Source organism: Podarcis vaucheri (genome assembly GCF_965113315.1).
Source record: "Podarcis vaucheri genome assembly, chromosome: 1".
Taxonomy (NCBI): domain Eukaryota; kingdom Metazoa; phylum Chordata; class Lepidosauria; order Squamata; family Lacertidae; genus Podarcis; species Podarcis vaucheri.
Window position 1 is genome coordinate 81,911,730 of NC_138759.1, and position 23,846 is coordinate 81,935,575.

Here is a 23,846-nt window from a genome sequence, read left to right on the forward strand (position 1 = left end):
CAGATACAATCACCCAAATAATCAACAGATGCACGCATATTGTTATCTGAAGGCTTCATTTATTCTAGTGAAAATCTTTATATTTGTGCTAAGTTCAGAAACTGTTGGCAAAGTTGGAAACAAAGTAGGAGATGGGGGCTGCTTTTTTAAAACAGAAAAGCCTATGATCAGGATGAAGGTACATAACAGGGTGAATGCAGAGTGCTGTGGATAGAGGGGAACTGAAGCAGATTTAGAGTGCGGGTAAGCAATTGGTCACCGCCTTTTGTCTGAAGAGCACAGAGAGTGAGAGTAGTCCAGAAACTAAACATGGTAGAAAGAGGAACATGGTGTCAAGGTTATAGTGGGGATTAGAGGCCTCCTGGCCCCAAATTATCAGCAAACGCAAACAATGTCGCTGTGAGCAAAGGATATCTCAAGAGGTTTGCACATTATCTCAGATAATGGACACATACTGCACATATACATACTATTTCAACAATGCACGTTTCCTTACCTGCATGTTTCCATACACATGTAATGTGTCTTAAAGGAACTGCCTAAAAATGTGACTGATTGCCACACACATTGCACTTATATGCCTCCAGGAGTATGCTTTCTTGCATTTCACATGTAAAAAAAAATGCAGGCTTCTCATTGTTCACACATTTCTATAATATGCCCCAGTCGTGTATGCAAATAGACATTTACATTTGCCAAGAATATCCGTGTGTTTTAAACACCACCACACTGTATGGTTGCTGCATTATGTGCATTGCACAAATATCAATGCACACACACACACGCACACATATATATCACCTGTGTGTATCACATTTTAGTCCCATATAAGTAACTCTGCAGTACACTCACAGCACCCTTAAGTGCTACTAAACCTTGATATAATAAGAGATTGCCCTTCCCTCCATGAAATTTCTGCTCAAAAATCCTTGGAATCGGAGTGTAATAATCTTGTGGACACAGAGGGAAAACAGATCAAAAGAGCTAAGCTGTAAAGAGCTCTCTAAGGTAGGAGTGTTATAGAGCTAGAGAAGAAACAGATGTTATACCACTCTGGGCGGTGGAGATCCATCCCACGGGAAGTCCTTTCTTAGGACTGGTCTCCTGATACAGCACCTGTTACAGAGAGAGAATAGAGGGTCCATAGGTTTTTGAGGAACAGGAAATGTTTTTTCAGTCCAATTCCAAGTCAGAGTCAGATGATAACCTCTCCTCAGATATCTGATGGACAGCATCCTCCAAGGAGGTTACATTGAGAGAGGTTAAATTGCCATCTGGATTGACCCCCATTGGTTGGATGACTCGTTGTCTGCAATGGAAAGGAGAAATAGCACAGTCAAGAGAGGGGCTCCTCATGATAACATTCTTAGAGAAACCATCAAGGGGAAGCCTACATTAAGGACAGACCAGTAGTATGCCCACTTTGAGAAATGTAATTCATTTGTTGATCCTAGCAGAAATAGTATAAAATAGCCATACATACCACCACCAGTAAAAACAGCCCCAACCCTCCCTCAGTTTGGCATCTGGTACATGTGCTGGCACTGCTTTGCTCACATCCAGAATATAAATACTCACACCATGGACAAATGCTATTTGCTCAACTACATATGTTGCTCTATTAACATTTCTAGAAGAGAATTTGAAGCTTTCGGATGATGGTTTTATATGACAATCTACAGTAACCCAACAATCTACAGATCATCAGGTTGTGAGGCAGATTTCTTTTCAGGCACCTAAGTTTGGAGATTGTAGGAACTGAATCTGGTGCCATTGGCAAAGCATGCGCTCAGTCACTGAGCTACCTTTAAGGATCAAGTGGAATGACTTTTCCACTGCTTTTCTATCTCCTAGGCCCTTTTAGTCCATCAAGGGAACTTGGTCAGTGGATTCCAAATATGAAAAACATTTTTCAGTCATAAATATTCTTCAGGAGAAACAACTAAGCAACAAAAAATGAATCCAATCAGAATGTAGATTTCTTAATCCCATTTAATCAAATGTAAATGAAATACTGTATAATCAGTGTGTCAGATCTAAGAGTGTTGTTTAGATTTCTTGGGTAGAGAGGATGTAATCTCCATATTTGGCCAGAAAGCAGTTTTTCATGCTCAGAAACCTGAACAGAACTGCCTACATTCTGACTGAAATCATTTTATATGATGAACCATTTCCACTGAAAGGAAAAATATTTTTTTGTTTGAAACTCAGTGGGAAATGTGGAGACTAGCTTGCTAATGAAGGCTTTTCCTTCATTTTATGGTGCACTGGAGCTCTATTTTTGGCTTCATCGCTAGCTAAAGGGTACATTAGCCATGCACCAAATGCTAATTATCAGCCTTTCTGAACCTTCATGACATACATCCTGGAAAAGTATAAGGGTGTGATTTTCAGAGAAGTTAAGGTCCAAATGCAAGTTTGTAACAATGCTAAAATTACACTGGAAACCCAGGAAGTGATTGCTCCAAAATCTTTCTCCGCTAATCTAGCTGGAAAATGCCTCAGGGGTCCTTCTGATTAGGCCACGTCAGCAGCAAAAGAAAGTGACATTGTAGTGGAAATACCATTAATGAAATGCTCAGACTAGCATTTCTGTCTGTCTAATGCACACTGGAAACATGGGGCATCTGCATAAAAAGACTGGCGGCTGCTCAGCAAGATGTCATTTGAACTCCTTAGGTAGATCCTGGACTCCTGCCCACAGTACTCTTAAATGATGTATGAACAACTACTGTAGAGTGAATGCCTGCTGGGAAGGAGAATGGGTGCCATTAGCTGCCATCTGCCTTTGCAATAGTACTTCCTACTAGCAGCTAGCTAGAGTTATCACTACATAGCCTGCAGAATGAACTTTGTGGAGATGACATTCAAATGTATACTGTAGGTAAGTGGTGTGCAATCCCCCAGGGTGCAGATTTCCATTATTCCCAGTCATTACACCCAGTTTATCCAAGGTGTTCATTTTCCAGCACAGATGAACCTAGACCACTGATTTTGGGTTCCACTTCCCCCTCAGGATTCTAGAAAATTTCTGCTTTAATATTATAACAAATATTTCCAATCCTCACTGTTGAGGAAGAAACTTAATGATACATGGTCGACATTTTCCAAGCCCTGCTACTCTAGTTCCAGTAGTCAAAAGGCCAGAATACCAGCACCCTTTTGGTATGGTCACCTGTCATTGCCTTCCTGTTGCTTGCCAAAAGTTCAATATAATTCTCCTAGTCCACTAGCAGTTACAAAACAGTCTAAATGGTTTTTAAAAAATGAGATGCACACTATTTCATTCCAGCAACCACATTTGAAGCCAATGAGTAAAGCCCTACTGTCACCAAATGATGGAGATCCAGTGTAGCTGTTGGTTACCATGAGAGAGGAGGGAAAGGCAACAGGGAGCTTGACACAGTGCATGGATTGGCACCCACACTGTGCTGAGCTCCCTGCTGCCATGCCCTCCCTTCACCTCTTAGTAACTCACAGTGATGCACAACATTGAGAAGCCAAGAGAGCAATGCTACCCCATCAGCCACCACTGATGGCAGGGCAGTACTTCACTCCTTTGATTCTTTCAATTGGTTCCACTTCATTCCCATTCAGTCATTGTTAACACATAATGGCTTAATGGACAAAATCATATTGATATCCTGTGCTACCTAACAGGCTCATGGCTGTTTTCAATGGCCTTTCTTGATGTTAATAGTCCTCTTTCCTAGGAGCTCACAATCTAAGACAGTCCAATGATTTGGAGGATAAAAGAGGTCAAATGTAGGTCAACAATTCAGAAATTATTCGTTTGAAGTCACAATGAGCTTGGAATTTCAGAACCTTCGATTTTAACTGGTTGACCTCTTTTAGCCTGCTCTTCAAACTGCTGACCCACTTCCCAATAAATCTTCTCATGGTACCTTGAAAGTTTGTCAAACATGTTCACCAGTTTCATTGCTTCAACCTCTTTCTGCTCATCTGTCATTCCCTCCATTGGGTTGGGAAGCTTTTCCTCCACACGTCCCGTTATAGGGTTAATGCTGTACGAATCAGTCAAAACAACAGCACACAGAAAGAAGGCACAGCATGTTCATTTAAAAGGCAGATATATTGACCACTGGCATAATGACTGTTGACTGTACCAGAGATGTAGCAAGCATTCTTCAACGCTACATGCTACCTAAGACCAAATACTACTAAAAAATTGAAAATGGCACAGGATTCTTGCTAGGCAAGTGGCAATCCACCTACTGACAGGCATGCCAGTTTTGATCCCCATTTGGACTGGTTATTGTGGAAGCAGGGGAAGAGGAGGAGGTTAGCAGCCCAGCAATCTAGTGCTATAATTCACATGCCTATCACAGACATACACCTTTAACATGAGAATACAAGGTGCTTTTGTGTGTCTGTCCCCAAAGTGTCCAGAATAGCACTCTTGACTGAGTTCAGTTCAATCTTATCCCTCTCATTGTCCAGGTTCTAATCTTCACCCCTTTCCCAGTAATGTTCACTTCTCCCTCCTCTGAATTGCAATAGTCCCTACTTTAATAAATTTTCTATATGTGCAAATGTATTCACATGTATCACAATATAACTGATGAGCAGGGGAAAATGGGAAGGGGTAGCAGAAGGAAAGAACATGGACATGGGATTGTGAAGTTTGTGCTAATGAAACAGTTAACCAAAGAAATCTACAAGATGGATTTAATCATGAATGACGGAAATTCTGTATATATTTGGAATAGAAGGGAGAATCATCTGCTAATGAAGGGGATGGGAGGGATGGGACAAGGGATAGGAAGAGAGAAAGCTACCAAGATAAATGGGAGTGGGGAGGAGTCAGAACCTCTTTCATGACATAAAAGCTTTCGTACATACAGCCACCTATAAATGGAGTTCAAAACAAAGGTTTGTGATGCTCTGCAGCAGATTATAGGGGAAAGCTAGACATACAACTGTGAAGATGTGGCAGACAGTGAATAAGGCCATTAGGCATGGAAGCAGATAACTACAGTATTAAACACAGGGAAATGAACATCATGCCAATAAGAACGTTGGAAAGAAAAAAATGAGTAATGGGTTGAGTGAGGAAAAGTTAACAAGAAAAGGACTTGTGCCAAAAGTAGAAGAAAGGGCAATACTTAAGGAAGCAATGCATACAAGGGGGTCCATACTTGGGTTTTGCCTCCTTGTATTCCTCTGTATCAGTGTCTTCATCCTCAGAGTATTCTCCTTCTGTCCGACCTCCTGTCATGAGGCCTCGGGCTGCCAGGAGCCCCGCAGCATTCCCATAACCCGTGTACTTCACAAACCGTGACACTGTTGAAGAAAATAAAGGCAAAAGGGTCATATTCTGCTGCTGCTACAAAAACAATCTGGAAAAGACTGCTGAATTCAAATGATCATAAAACCGACCCTTGCTTATCGGACCACCTTTCAAGGAAATGATTTCTTGCAAGCCTCTCAAGTCTGTAAGTCACATTCAGAGCTGCTTCACTTCACCTCTTTTGCCTCTCACTCTCCGCCTGCCGTACAGGCCCAGGGAATCCTCTTACTCCTGTAGCAGCAGGGAACCCAGCTTCTTTGACCGTTAAATATATTTGTATTACTTTTACCTCAAGCAAATATAATATCCACACTAGAAGAAATGTGTGAAATGTCATATGGGACTGGTTGTAGGCATCTATGGGCTGGTGCATGTATTTGGAGGGAAACAGTCACTTTGCAAAGGAAAAATATGGAAAACTGTTGCCATTGTCCTAACATTCAGCAAAAAGAGTTATTTAATTGTGAAGCGAGGCCCTTTGATTGAACTTGAGAGAGAATATGTAAGTATGTGGCTATCAAAGCTTAAGTTTGGAATTCCTCCCTTTTTACAATGAATATTTTTCTTTCCTAAGTGTATCTCAAGTCAGTGAATGTTTAGGGTGAATTATTTGGTTCTGTTTCATTCCATCCTTACCCAGGCAATATGTAATTTTGCCTTATGATCCATAAGTGAATTGCCTCAGCTCTTAGCAGCCAAGCCACCATTAAAACATATTCTGCCTGTCTACCCCAGTGCTTTGAATCTTTCAGCAGATATGAAGTCGGATGGATCAGTCTATTCACTCAATTGCTTTTTCAGACAGTCAATGTTACAAGACATTGTAACATACAATGTCAGACATACAATGTTACAAGACAACCTTCACTAGGTGAAATAGAACATGGAAAGGCACACACCACTCTCCTTGCAGAGAACAAAGAGGAATTCCGCAGCACAGTGCTTGACATCAGTGTCAATGTGAGTCATGAGGCGCACAAGCTTATTTCTCAACAAGTTCCCCACCTCCGGTCTATTTTTCACATCCCGCAGTGGAGGGAGTACCTGCAATCCCATGGAAAGGGGAGAGTTATTTTAAAAGGCCTTCCTATTACGTTGGTAAATATTGCTCCAAAAGCGCCACTACATCTTTGCAGAAACCATCATGGTGACTTTTGCAACTTTTACATTAGGCAGACACATGCCCACTCACACTCATATAGCAAGGGAGCACAGAACTTCAAGGCATTTTTCAAAACAATAGGATCACACACAATCTTGGGAAACAATTTCAGTCTTTCTGCAGTATATATTTTCAGAATGATGGCACGGGTGGGGCTTGCCTTACATTTTTGCTGGATCAATGGAAGCATTATTGCTTAGGATCCTACGTAATTTAAATACAGTACCTTAGCTTTAAGGAATTTCCTGGTCTGCCGATGGGCTCGAGCACTCTCAGTCAGCAAGTTCAGCACAGGGGTCAGGCTCTCCTTAAGCTTGTGACCCTATAGAAGAGCCCACAAAAAGAAGGTAATAATAATAATCACAGCCATGTTGTTTCCCATGTAGGGAGAAAATACATCAGAGCACAATTTTTTTATGGAAGGATCTAAAAACATTAGTTTCCTTTCTCTGAAACAGAGCAGGTAAATGGCAGCTCAGCTGCAGGCAACATAATAATAAATCACCAGAGTAGATCAGGCACCCCCAACCTTTGGCCCTCCAGATGTTTTGGACTACAATTCCCATCATTCCTGACCACTAGTCCTGTTAGCTAGGGATCATGGGAGCTGTAGGCCAAAACATCTGGAGGGTTGCAGGTTGGGGGTGCCTGGAGTAGATCATAGGCATAGCCAGAGAGGTGTGGGGGCAACTGCCCTCCTCAATCAAGTAAATAAATAAATAAATAGAAATACTTAACTAACTGACCAATTGCATTGAAGATATATCTGTTCTCCCCCCCCCCAACATAAAGTCTCCCCCCCAAAAAAAATAAATAAATCCTGGTTCCACCCATGGAGTAGATATACCTTATAACTCATCCCTTTTCTCAGATGAAACTTTATGGTATAAGAAATTCAGGGTACCCACCAAAACCTGTAACACTCTGTAGTTCCCCCCTTCCTCTCTAAGAAATATTACAGTGTATTTCATTGGCTGCATGAAAAGAATCTGAAGTAAATGTGGGTGTGAGGCAATGAGGAACTTTTCACCCACCCTGTCAAGACGTCGGTCAAGGAAATCCAGCAGAACATTCACAGCATCCATGTTGACTCCCATATATTCAAGCGAGCCCGGATGCACCTTGGGGGCCAGCAGGACATCCAGACACTTGAGAGGCAGATTGCCCAGAAGGTTGACTGTGTGGCTGAACATGCAATGCAAGACAAAATATGCAAAGGAAGTAGCCTCCACATCAACAAGGAGCCTGACAAAGATCTAGTTAATTTCCATTTTCAAGCACCACGGGAACAAGACCCAAAACTATCCTTTCCTTGGCATCGTGGCAAGACTATAAACACTCCTGAGAACATTTAACAATAGCATTTTCTTCTCCCATGTACTGCCTCAATTTTCTCTTCCCTTCCTTTGATGTTTTCTGATGTCCATTTTTAGATTATATCAAACTAATTCTTTATAAAGTGCCATGTACTATATCATCATCAACAACAACAACCAGTAGCCAGTGGCGAAGCAACATGTGGCAGCCCCCGGAGCGGAGAACAGGCGTGGGCGTGGCTGGTGCACGTCCCAGGGGCGTGGCGCGTCGCCTGCGGGGGCATGGTGCACATCCCAGGGTTGCGTGTCCCGGGAGGCAGTCACGATGGCACCCATTCCCCAAACAGTACCTGGTGCGGCACGCCCCCCCCCCCCGTATGGAAGTGCAGGTAGCACTATATCAATCAGTATCAGCAACTAAAGTTCTTAGGTACTAACTGTGTCAAATAGACCTGACCCCCAGATTCTTGAATACTCAAGCTGTATGGCGGTCATGATAATGTTTTTTGTTTTTCCAGCCAATCCAAGTTTTTCACCAGGATAATCACCTGTGAAATTCTTCTGTCCGATCTTCACCATCTGCTGAAATCATCAGGCAGTGACGGAGGAGGGCACCCAGGCGTCGGTACAGAGCAGCATCTTCCTGGCCCCAAAACACAATGAAAAGCCTGATTATGAGAAAGGAACACATCTCTCTTGTGCAGAGTCTGTTGGCAGCAAAAAGCTACGCTTTACAGTACGTTCTCAAAATGGAATGTAATTCTAGTCCAAAGAAAAACTGTGCCCAAGGAAACTAAAAATGTGTGTAGCTGAATTACCCTGCTCAGAATACAGCCCTTAACAGAGTTCCTGGCACCATTTTGTGGAGAAATGTGGGCATAGTAACCAAAGTAGGGCTGAATGAAGTAGTACGAGACTCCTTCATTCAGCATTTCTTTCTTCTCTTGAACCCTTAGCCTTCTCTCTGGGTGTCTTGATTATGCTCCCACAATTTTGTCTAAGCTGCATTCTTCCTTCTCTTTCCCCACAATGTAAAATTATGCAAAACAACAATTAAATTAGGCAGCAAGAATATAACGGTTAAATTAAATTAATTCATACATACACAAACACGGCAAATTGCATTTAAATATATATATATATCCAGTCATGGAATTTGGATTGTCTGGTTGCTGAATCTGGAATATTTTCTTAATCCAGAACTCCAGATGCAAATATTGTTTCCCTACAGAGGTATCTATATTTCTTCTGCCACACTTTACCCTCTCTTCTGCTGCTTCATGTTTCATTTATTTATATTTTTAAAGGTTTATAAACTCACATCATAAAATATCAGAGCAGAATACATAAAACCCAAAGTAATTTTGTTGAGGATTTCTACAATCAAGCAGTATAATTTTGATGAAATAAATAAATAGTATAAAATAGACACCCAGAAATTATATCCTTCACAGGTCTCCCTGAGCTCACAGTTCATTACTAATCCAGAAAGTGAGAGAGACTCTGGATATTTTAAATAGCTTGATCTGCTAGGTTTTCATCCCGATTTAGTTAGTAAACAGACACTGGCAGTACCTTGCCAACACTGCTGCTTACACCTCAACACCCACAATGCTAGGCTTTCTTTCTTGAGTTTTTAGCCATGCATTGCTGAAAAATAGATTCCACCAGATTGTAATATATCTGATTTTACCATGTTTTAGAACAGGTCTGTGGAAGCAAACATAACATAATTTTAGAAATGAATGTTTTCATTCATTTAGCCTTTCTTTTTTATTGGCTTCGAGTGTGCAGGAATTTGTGCTTTTGTATGTTGATAAATAGGCCTGTTTATAACAAGAGTCAGCCAGTGGGCATGAGCAGAATTGACCAAATACCGTATTTTTCGCCCTATAGGACGCACCGGCCCATAGGACGCACCTATTTTTTTGGGGGGGGGGGGATCAAGGGAAAAAAATTGATTTCCCCCCAGGTTTGCGCAGCCATCCCCAAGCTAGAAGAGGGAGACGGAGCACTTCGTCTCCCTCTTCTGCCTTCAGGGACAGCCTCCCAAGCCTCTGTGGGGCAGCGCACTGTGCTGCCCTGCAGAGGCTTTGCGCAACCATCCCAAGCTAGAAGAGGGAGACGGAGTGCTCCGTCTCCCTCTTCCTTCAGGGACAGCTTGGCCTGCTATCCCACAAGCTTGTGGGGCTGGCGGGGGGAGAAGCAGGCGTGTTTCTCCCCCCGGCAGCCTCCAGATCAGGTCGGGGAATAGCGGGGTGGCGGCGCTTCGCCATCCCCCTATCTCCCGAGCTTGTGGGGCTGGCGGGGGGAAAAGCAGGCTTACTTCTCCCACCCCCAGCCTCCAGTTCAGGTCGGGGAATAGCGGGGTGGCGGCGGTGCGCCTCCCCGCTGTCCCCAGCTTTTGGGTGCAGGCTGCTGCCCGCAAGCCTTGCGAGCCCGCGGGACATCCCGCCGGGCTTGCAAGACTTGGGATAGCTTCCTGAAGCCTGGAGAGCGAGAGGGGTCTGTGCGCACCGACCCCCCTCGCTCTCCAGGCTTCAGCGAAAGCCTGCATTCGCCCCATAGGACGCACCCACATTTCCCCTTCATTTTTGGAGGGGAAAAAGTGCGTCCTATAGAGCGAAAAATACGGTATGTAGTAGGCGCTCCCACAGAACAAGTCAGAAATGCAGGGGGGTGGGGTGAACTAAGTCAGGCAACTTGCCCCCTTCCTTTCTTAAATGGTGTCTATAAGCACAGGAATCATGGATGAAAGAAACAGATACATAAAAACAGAAATACATCACAAAATTGAGCTACCAAAAGCTCTGAGTGTCTTACCTCATCTACCTCCCTCTTGCTGGTGTCAAATGTGATATTGAAGAGCACTTTCAGGATCTCCATGGCACGCTCCACCTCCTGCCGAGGTAAAGGAGCAGAAGGGTTCCCTTCAGCAGCTACCTCGTGAGGGTCTAGCCACTTGACTCCCAGGGTCAGTTCCAAGGTATCTGTCATCAGACCAATACCCCGGAGTTCCTGCGCAAGCTGCTGCCGGATGTCCACCCTCAATGCCGTCAGCAAGAAGAGAAGGCGCAAGTCAAAGAACTTTATATCGTGCGGGAGGTTTCTCTCGTTGTAGAGTTTGATGCGGTCTGTGAGGCCCACCACGAACCGGGCTTCGGAGGTCAGCTCCTGAGCCCGGGGACTGCTGAAGACAATGTTGCAGAGACACTTCAGCGCCTCCAGGATCACTTCAAGGTCTGGAACCTCCAGAATCTGCTCTTCTGCGTAATCAATCCCCGCGTGCCTGGCCAGTGTCTTCAGGCCTTCCATGGTTGTGAAAGGGCCAAGGCAGCTTTTGTCTCGGGACAGGATCCGTATGCTTTCCAAACAGGTGACCTGGCAGGATGGCTGCAGCACCCTCTCCAGAAACTTGATCAGAAGCGCAGCCAGTTTCTGAAGCATTACAGAGGTGGGGGGTGGGAGAAGAAAACGAGTAGTGAAGCAATAAACGTCTATGTGAAGAAAGAAAATTATGTCTGCGCTAGTGGATTGCACAGGTTCAACGAGCTACGTTGTACCTCAAACCTGCACAACCCATCCAGTGCCTCGGGCCATATCCATCTTGGTCAGTCACTGCCAGTTTGGACCCCATTAGTACATCTGTGACACATGTTAATACACTGTACCACTTATTATTTGACTGTAGAACAGTTTATAATTTTTAAATATAGTTAAAATAAATGAGGCTTTTTTTGCCTAAATGTGCACTGCTCTACACTTGCTTATATCGGGCAGGTTAAAAATTTAATAATAAAAACAGCAGCAGCAGCAACTGCATTTGCAATTTTAATGACAAGTTCCCTGCAATTTGCAGATATGCCTTTGGGACTCCTCTCAAAACCTCTGGCATTGGTGGCAACATTCTAACTCTAGGTTATTAATGAGCAAGTTTAAAAAAGCAGGTTTAAAAATGATCCTTAAGAGGATTCCACTTTCTATACACACACCCTCATTGGTTTTAGTGATATGTAGTTCTTTGCTTTCTGCAGGCCACAACAAAGCAGCAAAATGATGCAAAAGTGAGTGGAGTAGTGCCATGGTGGACCTTCAGTGAAAACAGATACAGTATTTAAAAATAGGCACATTTGTAGTTTCATAGGTTTCCTCTCCTTCTCTCTCTCGTCTTCTCTTTGTATCCTTTTATTCTGCAACAGGTAAGGTAAAGGGACCCCTGACCATTAGGTCCAGTCGCAGACGACTCTGGGGTTGCAGCGCTCATCTTGCTTTACTGGCTCAGGGAGCTGGCGTACAGCTTTCGGGTCATGTGGCCAGCATGACTAAGCCGCTTCTTGCGAACCAAAGCAGCACACGGAAATGCCGTTTACCTTCCTGCCAGAGTGGTACCTATTTATCTACTTGCACTTTCATGCTTTCGAACTGCTAGGTTGGCAGGAGCAGGGACCGAGCAACAGGAGCTCAACCCGTCGCGAGGGATTCTAACAACCGACCTTCTGATCGGCAAGCCCTAGGCTCTGTGGTTTAACCCACAGCGCCACCCGCGTCCCTTTCCGAAGCAGGCTATGGGTCAATTTAATCCAAATTCAGTAAAGGTACAGAGGTGTATCTATTTTTGGAGCATTATCAGCACTTGTTTAAATGCCTTTTTAACTGATGCTAGTGAACAGGACTGCTTATGCAAAGAACTATTGTTCTCCTCAAAGACTGGTGGCTTATTTCTGTCAGAGTTCAAATCCAGAGAAGAGAAACTAAAACAGCTGCGGAGTGGGGTGGGAGAAGAGAACAAGTCACAGTAGCTTTCTGCCCTGAAAGTGAATGCAATAAAGATATCTGCATAGTCACTGTATGCAGTTACATCTTGGATGATCCCCCTTTTCTTTCTGCAATTTGGCTATGCAGTAAAACTCAAGGAAGCTTCCTTGAACAGATAAAATTATACTAGCTGGTGCACCCACTGAAAATGTGCCTGCCAATGTATGACCCTATTTATTAAATTTATATCATTCCTTTCCACATAATGACACCCAAGTTGCCCAATATCAAGTAAAATAAAAATACAACATAAAATAATCCCATACACATAAAATACTACCTATAAAGCAAGCAGGTAAAAAACATGTCAATAAAACTGCCAGTTAAAAACAGCAACGGTACTTTTTATTATCTAAAATAGTTAAATATTTAATAATCAAATATTTACCTATCTATCATAATAATATTAATAAGATTGGTTATACTTATCATTAGTAATTGTTCATATTATTTTAACAGTTAAATAAAAGTTAACTATATTATTTTAAATAGACCTTTTAGACCTATATCAACAGAAATGTTGATATAGAAGGATCTCAAACACTACAGCTTTACAGGACTTATGGTTTGATGTAATTGGCTTAGCACTGCTGCCTCATCAAGGAAACTTCATGAGGGAACTGAGCTCCCATTATTTATTGTGACTGTGCCTCCTCATAGAAAGGTCTTTCTGTATAAGCACCTCACACAACTACTAGTCAAGTAGATTATTTGCTACTCATCTCACGGCTCCAAGACTGGGGTGGCGGGTGGGGTTAACAAAAGAAATGGGGCCTGAATGCAACAGGTGCCTTGCTATCAAACTGTACTCTGCTTCTTACCCAGCATGTGGTTTTATGAGGCAGCACCATCAGCCACCCTCTAGCTGCTACCAGCATGATTTCATACTTCTTGAGGACCATAATATACATGAAACATGCTTTTGAACTAGACACTTTTGTTCAGAAGGAAAAGCTTCCATGCATGTAGGAGGAATTCAGTGCTTTCAATGTCTAGGGCAAGTCACCATCTCACAGCCTCAGTGATCCTGATGGAGTAAGCAAAATAAGAAAATAAGTACTTACCCTCCTTTCTTCCTGTTCCTCATCTTCAAAAGTGAAACACTGTGATTTCTGAGAATGAAACAGAGACAACAGATATGTACTAGGAAAATAAACTTACTCTAAAAGCGCAAAAGGAATTTTAAAGTGATAATCAACTGATTTCTTCTGAACACCTACAGCATGCAACTCCAGTGAACACTATAAAGCAGTGAGAAGTTAAGCAAGAAACATGCTTAAACTGATAAATTCATACTGAGGAGCATATGAAAGCTATGATACAGTGGTACCTCAGGTTACAGACGCTTCAGGTTACAGACTCCGCTAACCCAGAAATAGTACCTTGGGTTAAGAACTTTGCTTCAGGAAGAGAATAGAAATCATGCTCCAGTGGTGTGGCGGAAGCGAGAGGCCCCATTAGCTAAAGTGGTGCTTCAGGTTAAGAACAGATTCAGGTTAAGAACGGACCTCCAGAATGAATTAAGTTCTTAACCCGAGGTACCACTGTATAAGGAAACTGTGCAGCTCTGTACAATTCTACTGTTTCATATAAGGCTATGCTGAAGAAAACATCAAAAGATACATAGGATGCAATTCTGAAGTAATATAAGATGCAGAACAAAGCAAATTTGGGGTGCAGTCCTTAAAGTACTTGCATCTGGAAAGCCTTTTGAAGCCATTGAGGATGTGCTCAACAGAATCATTTGAACAACACAAAAAAAACTGGTTCTCCATTCTGATGTCTTCACGAGAAAATGACAATCTAATTAGTTTCTCTTGACTTTGGAACAAGAAGTTTCAATACATTATTGTAGCCAATTTCAGTGGCGTAGCGTGGGTTGTCAGCACCCGGGGCAAGGCAAGTAATTTGCACCCCCTAACCCGTGGATTTGCGCCCCCTAACCCGTGGATTTGCCCTAACCCCAGATGTTGCGCCCGGTGCGGCCGGCCCCCCCTGCACCCCCCACGCTACGCCACTGGCCAATTTATATTTGAGTAAAAATTCTTATGAGTCTGCAACATGGAAGACGGAAGAGGCAATTTTCTATAATTCCCCCTTCCTGCTGCAACCCCCTGCACTCTCTCTCATGCTTCTCTGGAGAGTCTTCCAACCTTCTAGAGCAGATTTTGTAAGGCATAAGGGATTGCAGGGGGAAAGTGAGGAAAGTTCCATTGCCCATTCATGAGATGCTCCTGCCAGCAAAAGAGGAACTCTGCTCAAGTGATGCTCCCACAAACAAGCCTAGTTATGATCCAAGTTATTGTTTTTGGAATGTGTATATATGTCACTTATGCAAATCCCTAGCTAGCCACTACTGATCATATTGTTCAAAAGCATGTTACATGATTTGTTTTATCACAAGGAGCTTAATAAACTAGAATGTACAGAACCTAGCATGTTAGGAGTGCCCAGTAAGGGTCACCTTAATCCTACACAGAATTAGAGACACTGAGCACTGAAAATATCTAGAGTCCATTTTTAAAGTATGCTATGCATACTTAAAAAGTTGGAAACTTTGAATTAAATTCATAGGGTCATTTCAAAGCATACCTATTCAGTCTTGAGGTACCAGGATACCGAGACATCCAAACATCAGCAAAAGATTAATTGTTATGCTAAGGCAAGTAGACAGCTGCCCATTCATCTCATACCACTGTGGTTTTTTCCTTCCATTTACACTGTATGAATCTAAAATCTTTAATTCAGTCCTACACTCTCCACATCTTGTTCTACTGAAATTAACTGTCCTGAGATAACCTTACAATCATTTTAAGTGAGGGTAGATAGTGACATTTTTTCCACAATGAAGTGGTAGGGGAGCACACAGGGCTCTAACCTGAATTGTCAACTACCACTCAAAAGATTACTACATTCAAGGGCAATCCTCAGTACAAGACAGTTCACACAGCCCAGCCAGCTTTCCTGAAGGAAGAATACATGGGAAACTGTAAATAAGGACCCAAAATTCGAGTCCATTTGCTTTTTAAAGTCTTCTAGATTCTTTTTTAATTTTATACTACTTTGTAAACATTTCATAATCACAATGTATTTTATTTTTTTAGCAGATTCATTTTTGCTATGTATGAAGATGATTCTCAAACAGACACAGGTAAATCACTATTGACAGGTCTTGTTGACACTCATCTATGCACATTCCAAAATCATGTTCACCTCTCTCTCATTGCTATCATATAGAAAGGAAATGGAATACTAAGATTCCAAATTTAGGAATGATTTAACAATGCATTTTGGCTGTATAAAGAGGATTTATTTAATGGTCAGGAGGCCTTATGCTTCAGATCTTGCAATATGTTTTATTAGCAGCAGCAACGGTTTCTGAAACTCTGTTCTATGGTACTCTGTGCTTCCTTGAAAACCTATCAAGGGATCCACAATAGTTTTAATTTATTAGATATGTATTTCACTTTTGGCTTGGAGTCCTCAGAGTGGCTCACATTCCACGTGGGAAGATACGGGGAGGGGGGAGGATGAAGAACAACATTATCAATGAGAATACAGTGGTACCTCTGGTTATAAACTTAATTTGTTCCGGAGGTCCGTTCTTAACCTGAAACTGTTCTTAACCTGAGGTACCACTTAAGCTAATGGGGCCTCCCACAGACCCGCTGCCACTGCACCACCGGCACGCGATTTCTGTTCTCATCCTGGGGCAAAGTTCTTACCCCAAGGTACTACTGTCCTACTTCTGGGTTAGTAGAGTCTGTAACCCGAAGTGTTTGTAACCCAAGGTGTTTGTAACCTTAGGTACCACTGTATTGGTAATGATGGGCAAGCTTCTCTGAAAGACAGCCCTGCCCACTGAATCATACACTGTTTGCTATTGCAGACAAACAACTAAACCATATTTTGTACCTTCTTGTTTTGCTGGGGTAAGGAGGAGGGAGAGATACAGGAAGAACGGCCTATTACTACCTGAGTTGATTATGACTGTAGTTTTCAAATTTTCTACTTTCAGGGAAACCCACGCTAACTTTGCTGAAGGGAAACCCCTACAATGTAGAATATTATGATGCATGTCCTAAGATGGGCAGTCCATTCATGCAGCGCTCTAAGGCAGCCTACTGGATCTCATCATTGCCCTCTGGGAATTAAAAACACACTCTAGAACACACTAATGCATCCCTTCAGCTTTACATTGCAATGGAAGATCAGCAATGGTGGGCAAGTCATTCTTCAGGAAAGCTTGCCCACCATTCTTGATCTTCTGATTGCAGGATTCCTAATAAGTTTCCAAGGATCTCATGGGTTTCCCACACTACCGTTCAAAAACTCCTAGCAATATCTTAGTTTTGGTTTCATATTCTCCCGAGTGGCAAATATTCCTTCTCAACATCAAACAGAGATCACTCATGTGTCGAAGAAACAAAGTTCTACAGCCTTTGCTGCTGCTTCATATACCGTCTGATTTATATGCAAACATCATTAGGAAAAAGAAAAATGAAATTCACATAATTGTTCCCTCAGTTGTTGAATAAGCCTACTAGTTGCACTCGATTCACTGGTAGCTGCTTGGCAGTGACAGCTGAGAAGTGGAGCACAAATGTCACTGTTAGGTGTATAGCTTTTATATTATATTTTATATAGCCTCATAATTTTTTTGGGTAAAAACTAAGAAGTTTTTGGTAAGCATGGCTTTTGCTTTATCTGCTGTGATTCCTCTTATGGAGTTCCCTCTCATGAATTCTTAAAACATCTCAGCATTAAACTATTTCCATACTGAGAGACCACAGTGAAGCATTTCTGGGTGCTCAGAGAATGGCAGTCACTCTTCCAAACACTGATTGAGAAACACCAAAAGGTTGCCTTTCTGTTTACAAAGCTCTTGTTCTCTAAACTTCCAGGTAGAATATTGATTTTCTCTATCCAAAATCGCCTACAAATGCATACATACAGTACATACACATATATCCTGAATGGAGTTCTAAAGGTTTAAACCTTTTTTCTGCTAATGAAGCTGATATTTTATCTACCAGTCTCTGCTTTATTCATGTTGTCATTGCTACAGCTGGAATCTTTGCCACAGCAAAACAAGGGGAAGGCTCAGCAGTGGAGCACAAGCTCTTAATGCAAAAGTTCCCAGGTTCATTTCCCAGCATCTCTAATTAAAAAGCATCTCAGGCCAGGCCTTGGAAAGACCTCTGGCCGAGGCCTCGTTGTGAGCTGAAGTAAACAAATGCTGGATTAAAGACCAATGATCTGACACAGTGTAAGACGATTTCCTATGCAAATAAATACATGCAGTTTGCCAACTCATTTATTTTTCCTCTGAGGAAATACCTTTTGTGCTAAGTATAAAATGTGCTGCCTTGCTTATTTCCCACCTAGTTTGAAGGTCTACCACAAGGGGAGTCACATAGATATGTAAACCAAAAGTATTCCTGATGCAACTGCCTGTAAATTAATGACACATTCACAGGAGCTTGATTCCAAGTTCTCAGATATGATTATCATTGAAGTATCTTGTTCTTGTGTCATTTTGAAACAAATCTAATGGTTAGTGCCTTAGACTGCTTGTTCTCACCATGTTCATTGTTTTTCCTCTCTTCCCCATCAGTTTTCAAATGCCATATCTATGGCAATCCCTTCATTAAGAGATTTTTTAATTATCTAAAATTGCACACCGCACAGTAGTTCTATTCCACATACAGCTCCTCCTGGGGCTGCCTGTTTGTTAATACCACACATCTGCTTGCCACATAAAGCTCCTCCTTTCCCTTCTGCTCTCCAAAATCCGTCCTTCACTGCTAACATCGATTTTTCCAACACGTCTGACTCTGGCCAAAGCAGCACAAGCTCCCCATTACATACAGGAAAAAAGGGAGACTGCAGTCACAAACAATCAATATGCAAAAGACCTACTCTTTGCAAAGGCAAAAAGATACTTGCCCGCAGAGGTTAACAACATTTTGTTGAAGCAATGCAGGCAGATGAAACTGAAGGCAGCTTATGGGGAACGGCATCAAAGCACCAGCACAGATTCTCCAGCTGATCCTTCCGACTGACATCAGCCAAACAAGTTCCAATGAATACTCACCTCCTGGTTGTAGATCTGCAGCACCTTGAGAATAGTATCTTGCTCCCCACTTTCGACAGTCTCTAGCACAGTCCGGAGCGCCATTGCTCCACGGTGTGGAGGTGGCCTGGAGTGCTGTAAAGTGTGGCAAGCGGCTTTGCAGTCTGGCTGGATAATTACAGATGCGCAGGGCCCTAATCACACAGCTGAGGAGGAGATGAGGAAAGCAAAGTGAGACTGCCCACTTCAATATGCCCAAAGCACAGAGCAGATGGATGATCCTAGTAAAACCAGCCAGCAGCTCACTCGCTCTCTCACACTAATCCTCTTCCCTCACTGAGCTTTGCAGCTTTTAAAAAATGCCCTCCCAGCAAAGCACCTCCAAAAGCCTCCCCCTCCCCCAGTCTGAGGATTACCTCAGAAGGGATGCTGCAGCTCCCTGAAATAGCCTCCCTCCTCCAACTGTCCTGGTTTCTGTTACAGCACAGAAAAACCTAGAACCATCCCAGTGATATATTTTAAAAATGTACATAGCACAATATAGGCAAACATACACACTCCCCCATCTAGGTTAAGGTGGCAAAATCATTTGTCAGGTTTCCACAGATCTGAGTATCTTTTAAATTGACTCCCGTTAGATCCAAATACATGAACCTGGTTAAATGTATCATCTGTATTCAATTACCACGGAGTAACAAACATGGCAACTGTTTAAAGGATGTGTGGCCATGTTTGTTTCCCTCCAGTGGTCTTTCTAATCACAGCACATGATGTCAGCACACAGTGACAGGGTGAGGGAGATCAGCAGACCATGCACACAAGCTGGGTGAGGCAACAAGAAGTCCATGCCTGTCCCATCTTGAGAGTGCTCAGCCTTATAATCAAGTGGATTCCATTTACATTATAGAATCCATCCTGACCTTCATAACTAAAATGCTAATCATTATGATATATGTCTCTTCCTGCAAGTTGCAAATTATGTGCAAGCCAGAATTACAGAAGACTGATAACATTCCCAGAATGCCACGAGTTGTACTATCTAAGAGTCACGTCTCATATTTAGAGGTGCCTGACCTTCACACTTTACATGTGTACTGAGGAAAACACTACCCAGCTGCCACAAAGTGTGAAATTGCTGTGAGCTACAGCTTACATTGACATAAATACTTGCTATGAGTTCTTTGCAAACCAGCAAAGAGTATGGCACAGAACAACATCCAAATAAAGAACTAAGAGATACGATGCTATATATTTATGACCAGATACAGACAGGCATTGTCAATTCTGGCACAGCACCACCATTCTTGGATCCATAAATGCTTCATCTCATAAGAATTCAGCTGTCTTTTATACAAAATTTAATCAGTTCTCAGAGCTACAGGCATTGGAACAGTGGGGTATGTATGTGTGGAGACTGAGTTGTAAACATAACCAGAGTATTAGAAACAAACTGCATGAAAATAAGCAGCCTTCTGTACACATAGTTAATGCACGTCCCAACCCAGGGCCAATCACGCAACTAGTTCCTCGCAACTGGAGCTGGATCAAGGTCTCTATTGCTAAATCCCTGAAATCTTGTGGGGAATGTGGGCTTGTATGTTTTCCTGTATTCTCTTTTAAACACTGTACAAAAAGTTTTATGCCAGTTCTTTAACAATAAAATTGTCCCCTGATTTCTCCAAGCACCCTGGTAGATTTGTCTGGGGCCATTTGTCCCAAACTGGGTCCATTTGTCTCAAGTACAAATTGCGATTTGGCATACTGTTATTCAACTCCTATTAGGAAGGTTTGCAATGGAATGGAAACATGAGTTTTGTGTTTACAACAAATAATTGAGACCATCTTTTGCCATAAGGTGTAACCCATTTTCTAAGGGAACTAAAAAGGAAAATATAGAATCATGGCATAAATTAGCTCTTAATTGCAAAACAGTTTTTTGACATCAAGCATTGTCAACAAGTGAAAGTTTATCAAAGAATGAGGCCAATAGCTCAACTGATTGTATGAGTTAGCTTGTAACAGCTTGCGAAACAGATCACTTCCTTTATCTTATATAGACTTGTGATAATCTGAAACAAAAGCAAAGCATTTTTAATAAGGTATATACCTTGAAATAGGAAACATCTGGCAGTACTTGCTACAATGATTGTAGTTAGCACTTCCACTACAGGTCCACACACATGCAAGGATTTTGTAATTTAGAAACAGCCATATCAGTTTATTTTTCACCCATTTCCAGTGCACACACTGGAAAAAAAGATCAGCATCAAACAGAATATGCAAACCTTTGTATATGAAGGAAAATGTAAAGCTGAAGTCAGACCTGTTTCTGTTTAGGCAAGCCATATATACATAGATTATGTTAATCTTTTAAACTCCATCAAAGCCTACTGCCATTCACATCCCTCTGGAAAACATTCACAAGCTCGGGGAAATGTAAAATATCCCATTAACCTATATCCCAGCCTGTCATCCAACATGCAAGCTACAGGACAGACTCCAAAATGGTTTAAAATAATATTGTTTATATATCCATTTTTCCCTTTTTTAAAAAAAGAGCAAAAAAATCATTTTCACTATAAATTCATGCCTAGCTAGTCCTACTAACCTGAATTCAGAAATTTAAAAACCAAACTAATCAGAGGATGAGGGGAAAATATTACCTTCTTTTTAGTTAAGCTGCCTTTTGTGTGTGCAGTTTTCGATCAGACTTCCTGCTTCATTTCCTGAAAACAGCAACTCTACCTCCTTCCCCCAACCCTACCAAATGCAGTTTTCAAGAGCAGGCAGCGGCTTTGTTGTCATTCTGCTAGAAATCCTGCTAGCAGAAAACAGAGGGCGCAGTGGGGAACCACAATGCTGGGCTGCTCATCCAAAGACTGTAGAAGAGAAAGAACAGGAGGTCTCTTGGGAATTCCACCCCTTTCAGTAACTGTCTTCAGGCTGATGGGAAATGGTGAATGCAAAACCATACGGGAAGTGAGAAATCATGGAACAGAGCAAATGATTGGCTACAGTCAACTCTTGGCTTTGCTCCCCAGGCAGCAGTCAGAAATGGCAAACCAGCATCCACAGATTGGATATCCAAAGGGTAAAAAAGAAATCACCTGGATTTTGTTTTACTCTTGGAGATAACAGACTTATGGAAACCCTTAACCCAGCTTGTTATTTCAGAGTCCTATTTTGATTCTTCACTAACTAGATAGATAATACTTTAATCTTCTGTAATGGTACTTACAGAAGCTTGTATCCTCTTACTATTATTGTTTTAAGATTTTGGCGTTTGTCACCCTGGAATCCTTTGAGATGAAGGCTGGGGTAGAAATGTAATAAATAATGACATAGATTAATGAGGTAGGAATAACTGCTACATCATTGTTCTACATAAATATTGATCTAGATTCTAGACAAACACTTAAATGTATCACTCTTCTATGTATAAGCATAAAAAGTCAATTGTACCAATATTTAACTACCCTTGCTCCAGGGGGGCAACTTGTATAAAATATTGGGGGGGGGGGAGGTAATCAATCACATGATGCAGTGCATGCACACCATTTGAGGGCTGGCCCCCTCAAATATTTTATTGGGGTGGCCGAATACCCCTTGCCCTCTAGGAGTTTGTGCCTATGCCTCTCTCTATGATTATTACACTAAGGGAAAAGTAATCCATATTATCTGTTCCTATCTACGGTATGTGTTTCGGTTAGTTAACATGTCATTTTAGACTACTTTCTTGAATGAGTTCACTAACTTCAGTTCCACAAGGGATTTACCTCTGAGTAACTCCCCTTTGTCCCAGCTCCTGCCAACCTAGCAGTTTGAAAGCACACCAGCACGAGTAGATACGCTCTGGCACTCATCATGGTGTTCTGTGCGCCAGAAGCGGTTTAGTTATGCTCACCACATGACCTGGGAAAGCTGTCTGCAGACAAACGCCGGATCCTTCAGCCTGAAAGCAGAGATGAGCATCACACCCCATAGTCAAATTCAACTGGACTTAACCGTCCAGGGGTCCTTCACCGTTATCTTTACCTAAACATTTATTTATTTAAAATAGTTGCAGGCTGCCTTTCTAGTAAAGAAACTGCTAATTTTATCAAATAAATGTCTCTGAGCACATGCAAGCAGAGCAAGTAAACATCTTGTTGCTGTGTTATGAATAATTACCATAGGTGCACCAACTCTTCATGCGATTACACTGTAAGCCATCACAACACAAAGTTATCTGGCCCCTCAATATGAAGATCATCCTTACTCCTGGTGTGTTGGTAAGTGCTTTTGGACAAGACTGGACTTGCCCCTTATAAATGTATTTGGGCTTTCAGCCAGAATCCCATTCCCTTCAAAGGAACTTAAGCAACTTGCATGCAGGATGCCAGCCTTAATTACCAATTATTCTTTTGGAGTTATATACCAGTTCTTGGCAATGTATTGTATCCAGTACAAGAAAATTAGTGTCCGGTATATTTAACCTGAAGAAAAACACATGAAGAAATTAGATGAACTGGAAGAACTAACATACTCATAAATTGTTTACATACGCAAACAAGTTTCTGTAAGCTATTAGGTAAAGGGACCCCTGACCATTAGGTCCAGTTGTGAATGACTCGGGTTGCGGCGCTCATCACACTTTATTGGCCAAGAGAGCCGGCGTACAGCTTCCGGGTCATGTGGCCAGCATGACTAAGCCGCTTCTGGCGAACCAGAGCAGCACACAGAAATGCAGTTTACCTTCCCGCTGGAGCGGTACCTATTTATCTACTTGCACTTTGACATGCTTTTGAACTGCACAAAACCTGGAAGGTATGAGCGTGGTGGCATAAAAATGTCACACTTTAGCATTTGGTTTGCCAAACGCTCCAAGGCTCACTTGGAAGAATAAATAATCTTATAGACTTGCACTGTCCAAAAAAGGGCGAGGAAGGAGTGCCACCTTTTCCTCTAAACGACGTCTTGCCCTTTTAACACCTGGGCGACACGAATTCAGCCAACGAGCCTTTGTCGCAACCCACTAGAAGCCAGAGCGGGCCCCTTACGTGGCAATCCTGCCCGAGGCCGTGGACCATCCAAGTCGTTCCCGAATAACAAGGGCGACGAGGCCTCCGCCAGAGCAGCCTGAGGCCGCCTCCCTCTCCAGCCGAGGGGAGGGCTGACAGGAGGGGA

At 42.4% G+C, this 23,846-nt stretch overlaps 1 protein-coding gene across 7 annotated transcripts; it reads right to left on the minus strand.

The window, feature by feature from the left end:
* Positions 1 to 39: 39 nt before the first annotated feature.
* On the minus strand, positions 40 to 23,830 carry RIC8A (RIC8 guanine nucleotide exchange factor A). 7 transcript variants are annotated; one of them, XM_082191518.1, is made up of 13 exons: positions 23,720 to 23,830; positions 21,344 to 21,559; positions 20,677 to 20,749; positions 18,702 to 18,886; positions 13,669 to 13,716; positions 10,613 to 11,227; positions 8,338 to 8,432; positions 7,508 to 7,658; positions 6,700 to 6,795; positions 6,211 to 6,355; positions 5,160 to 5,304; positions 3,906 to 4,025; positions 40 to 1,309 (listed from the first exon to the last, which is right to left on the minus strand). In XM_082191518.1, exons 4-13 carry the CDS (start codon positions 18,783 to 18,785, stop codon positions 1,174 to 1,176), a joined length of 1,635 nt encoding a protein of 544 aa, XP_082047644.1. In that variant the 5' UTR covers positions 18,786 to 18,886; positions 20,677 to 20,749; positions 21,344 to 21,559; positions 23,720 to 23,830; the 3' UTR covers positions 40 to 1,173. The 7 variants fall into 7 exon arrangements, with proteins under 7 accessions (XP_082047644.1, XP_082047643.1, XP_082047640.1 ...); XM_082191517.1 differs by lacking the exons at positions 20,677 to 20,749; positions 23,720 to 23,830 and adding exons at positions 22,457 to 22,632; positions 23,073 to 23,155; XM_082191514.1 differs by lacking the exon at positions 20,677 to 20,749.
* Between the last annotated feature and the right edge of the window lie 16 nt (positions 23,831 to 23,846).

Bases quoted from the DNA above. Each gene is read 5' to 3' on its own strand.
- RIC8A (XM_082191514.1), bottom strand. From the start codon at position 18,785: ATGGCGCTCCGGACTGTGCTAGAGACTGTCGAAAGTGGGGAGCAAGAT. The intron at 11,228-13,668 runs GTAAGTACTTAT...GTAATGCTTCAG, and splicing joins AGGAACAGGAAGAAAGGAGG to AAACTGGCTGCGCTTCTGAT. The intron at 4,026-5,159 runs GTATGGACCCCC...TGATTCGTACAG, and splicing joins TACAAGGAGGCAAAACCCAA to CATTAACCCTATAACGGGAC.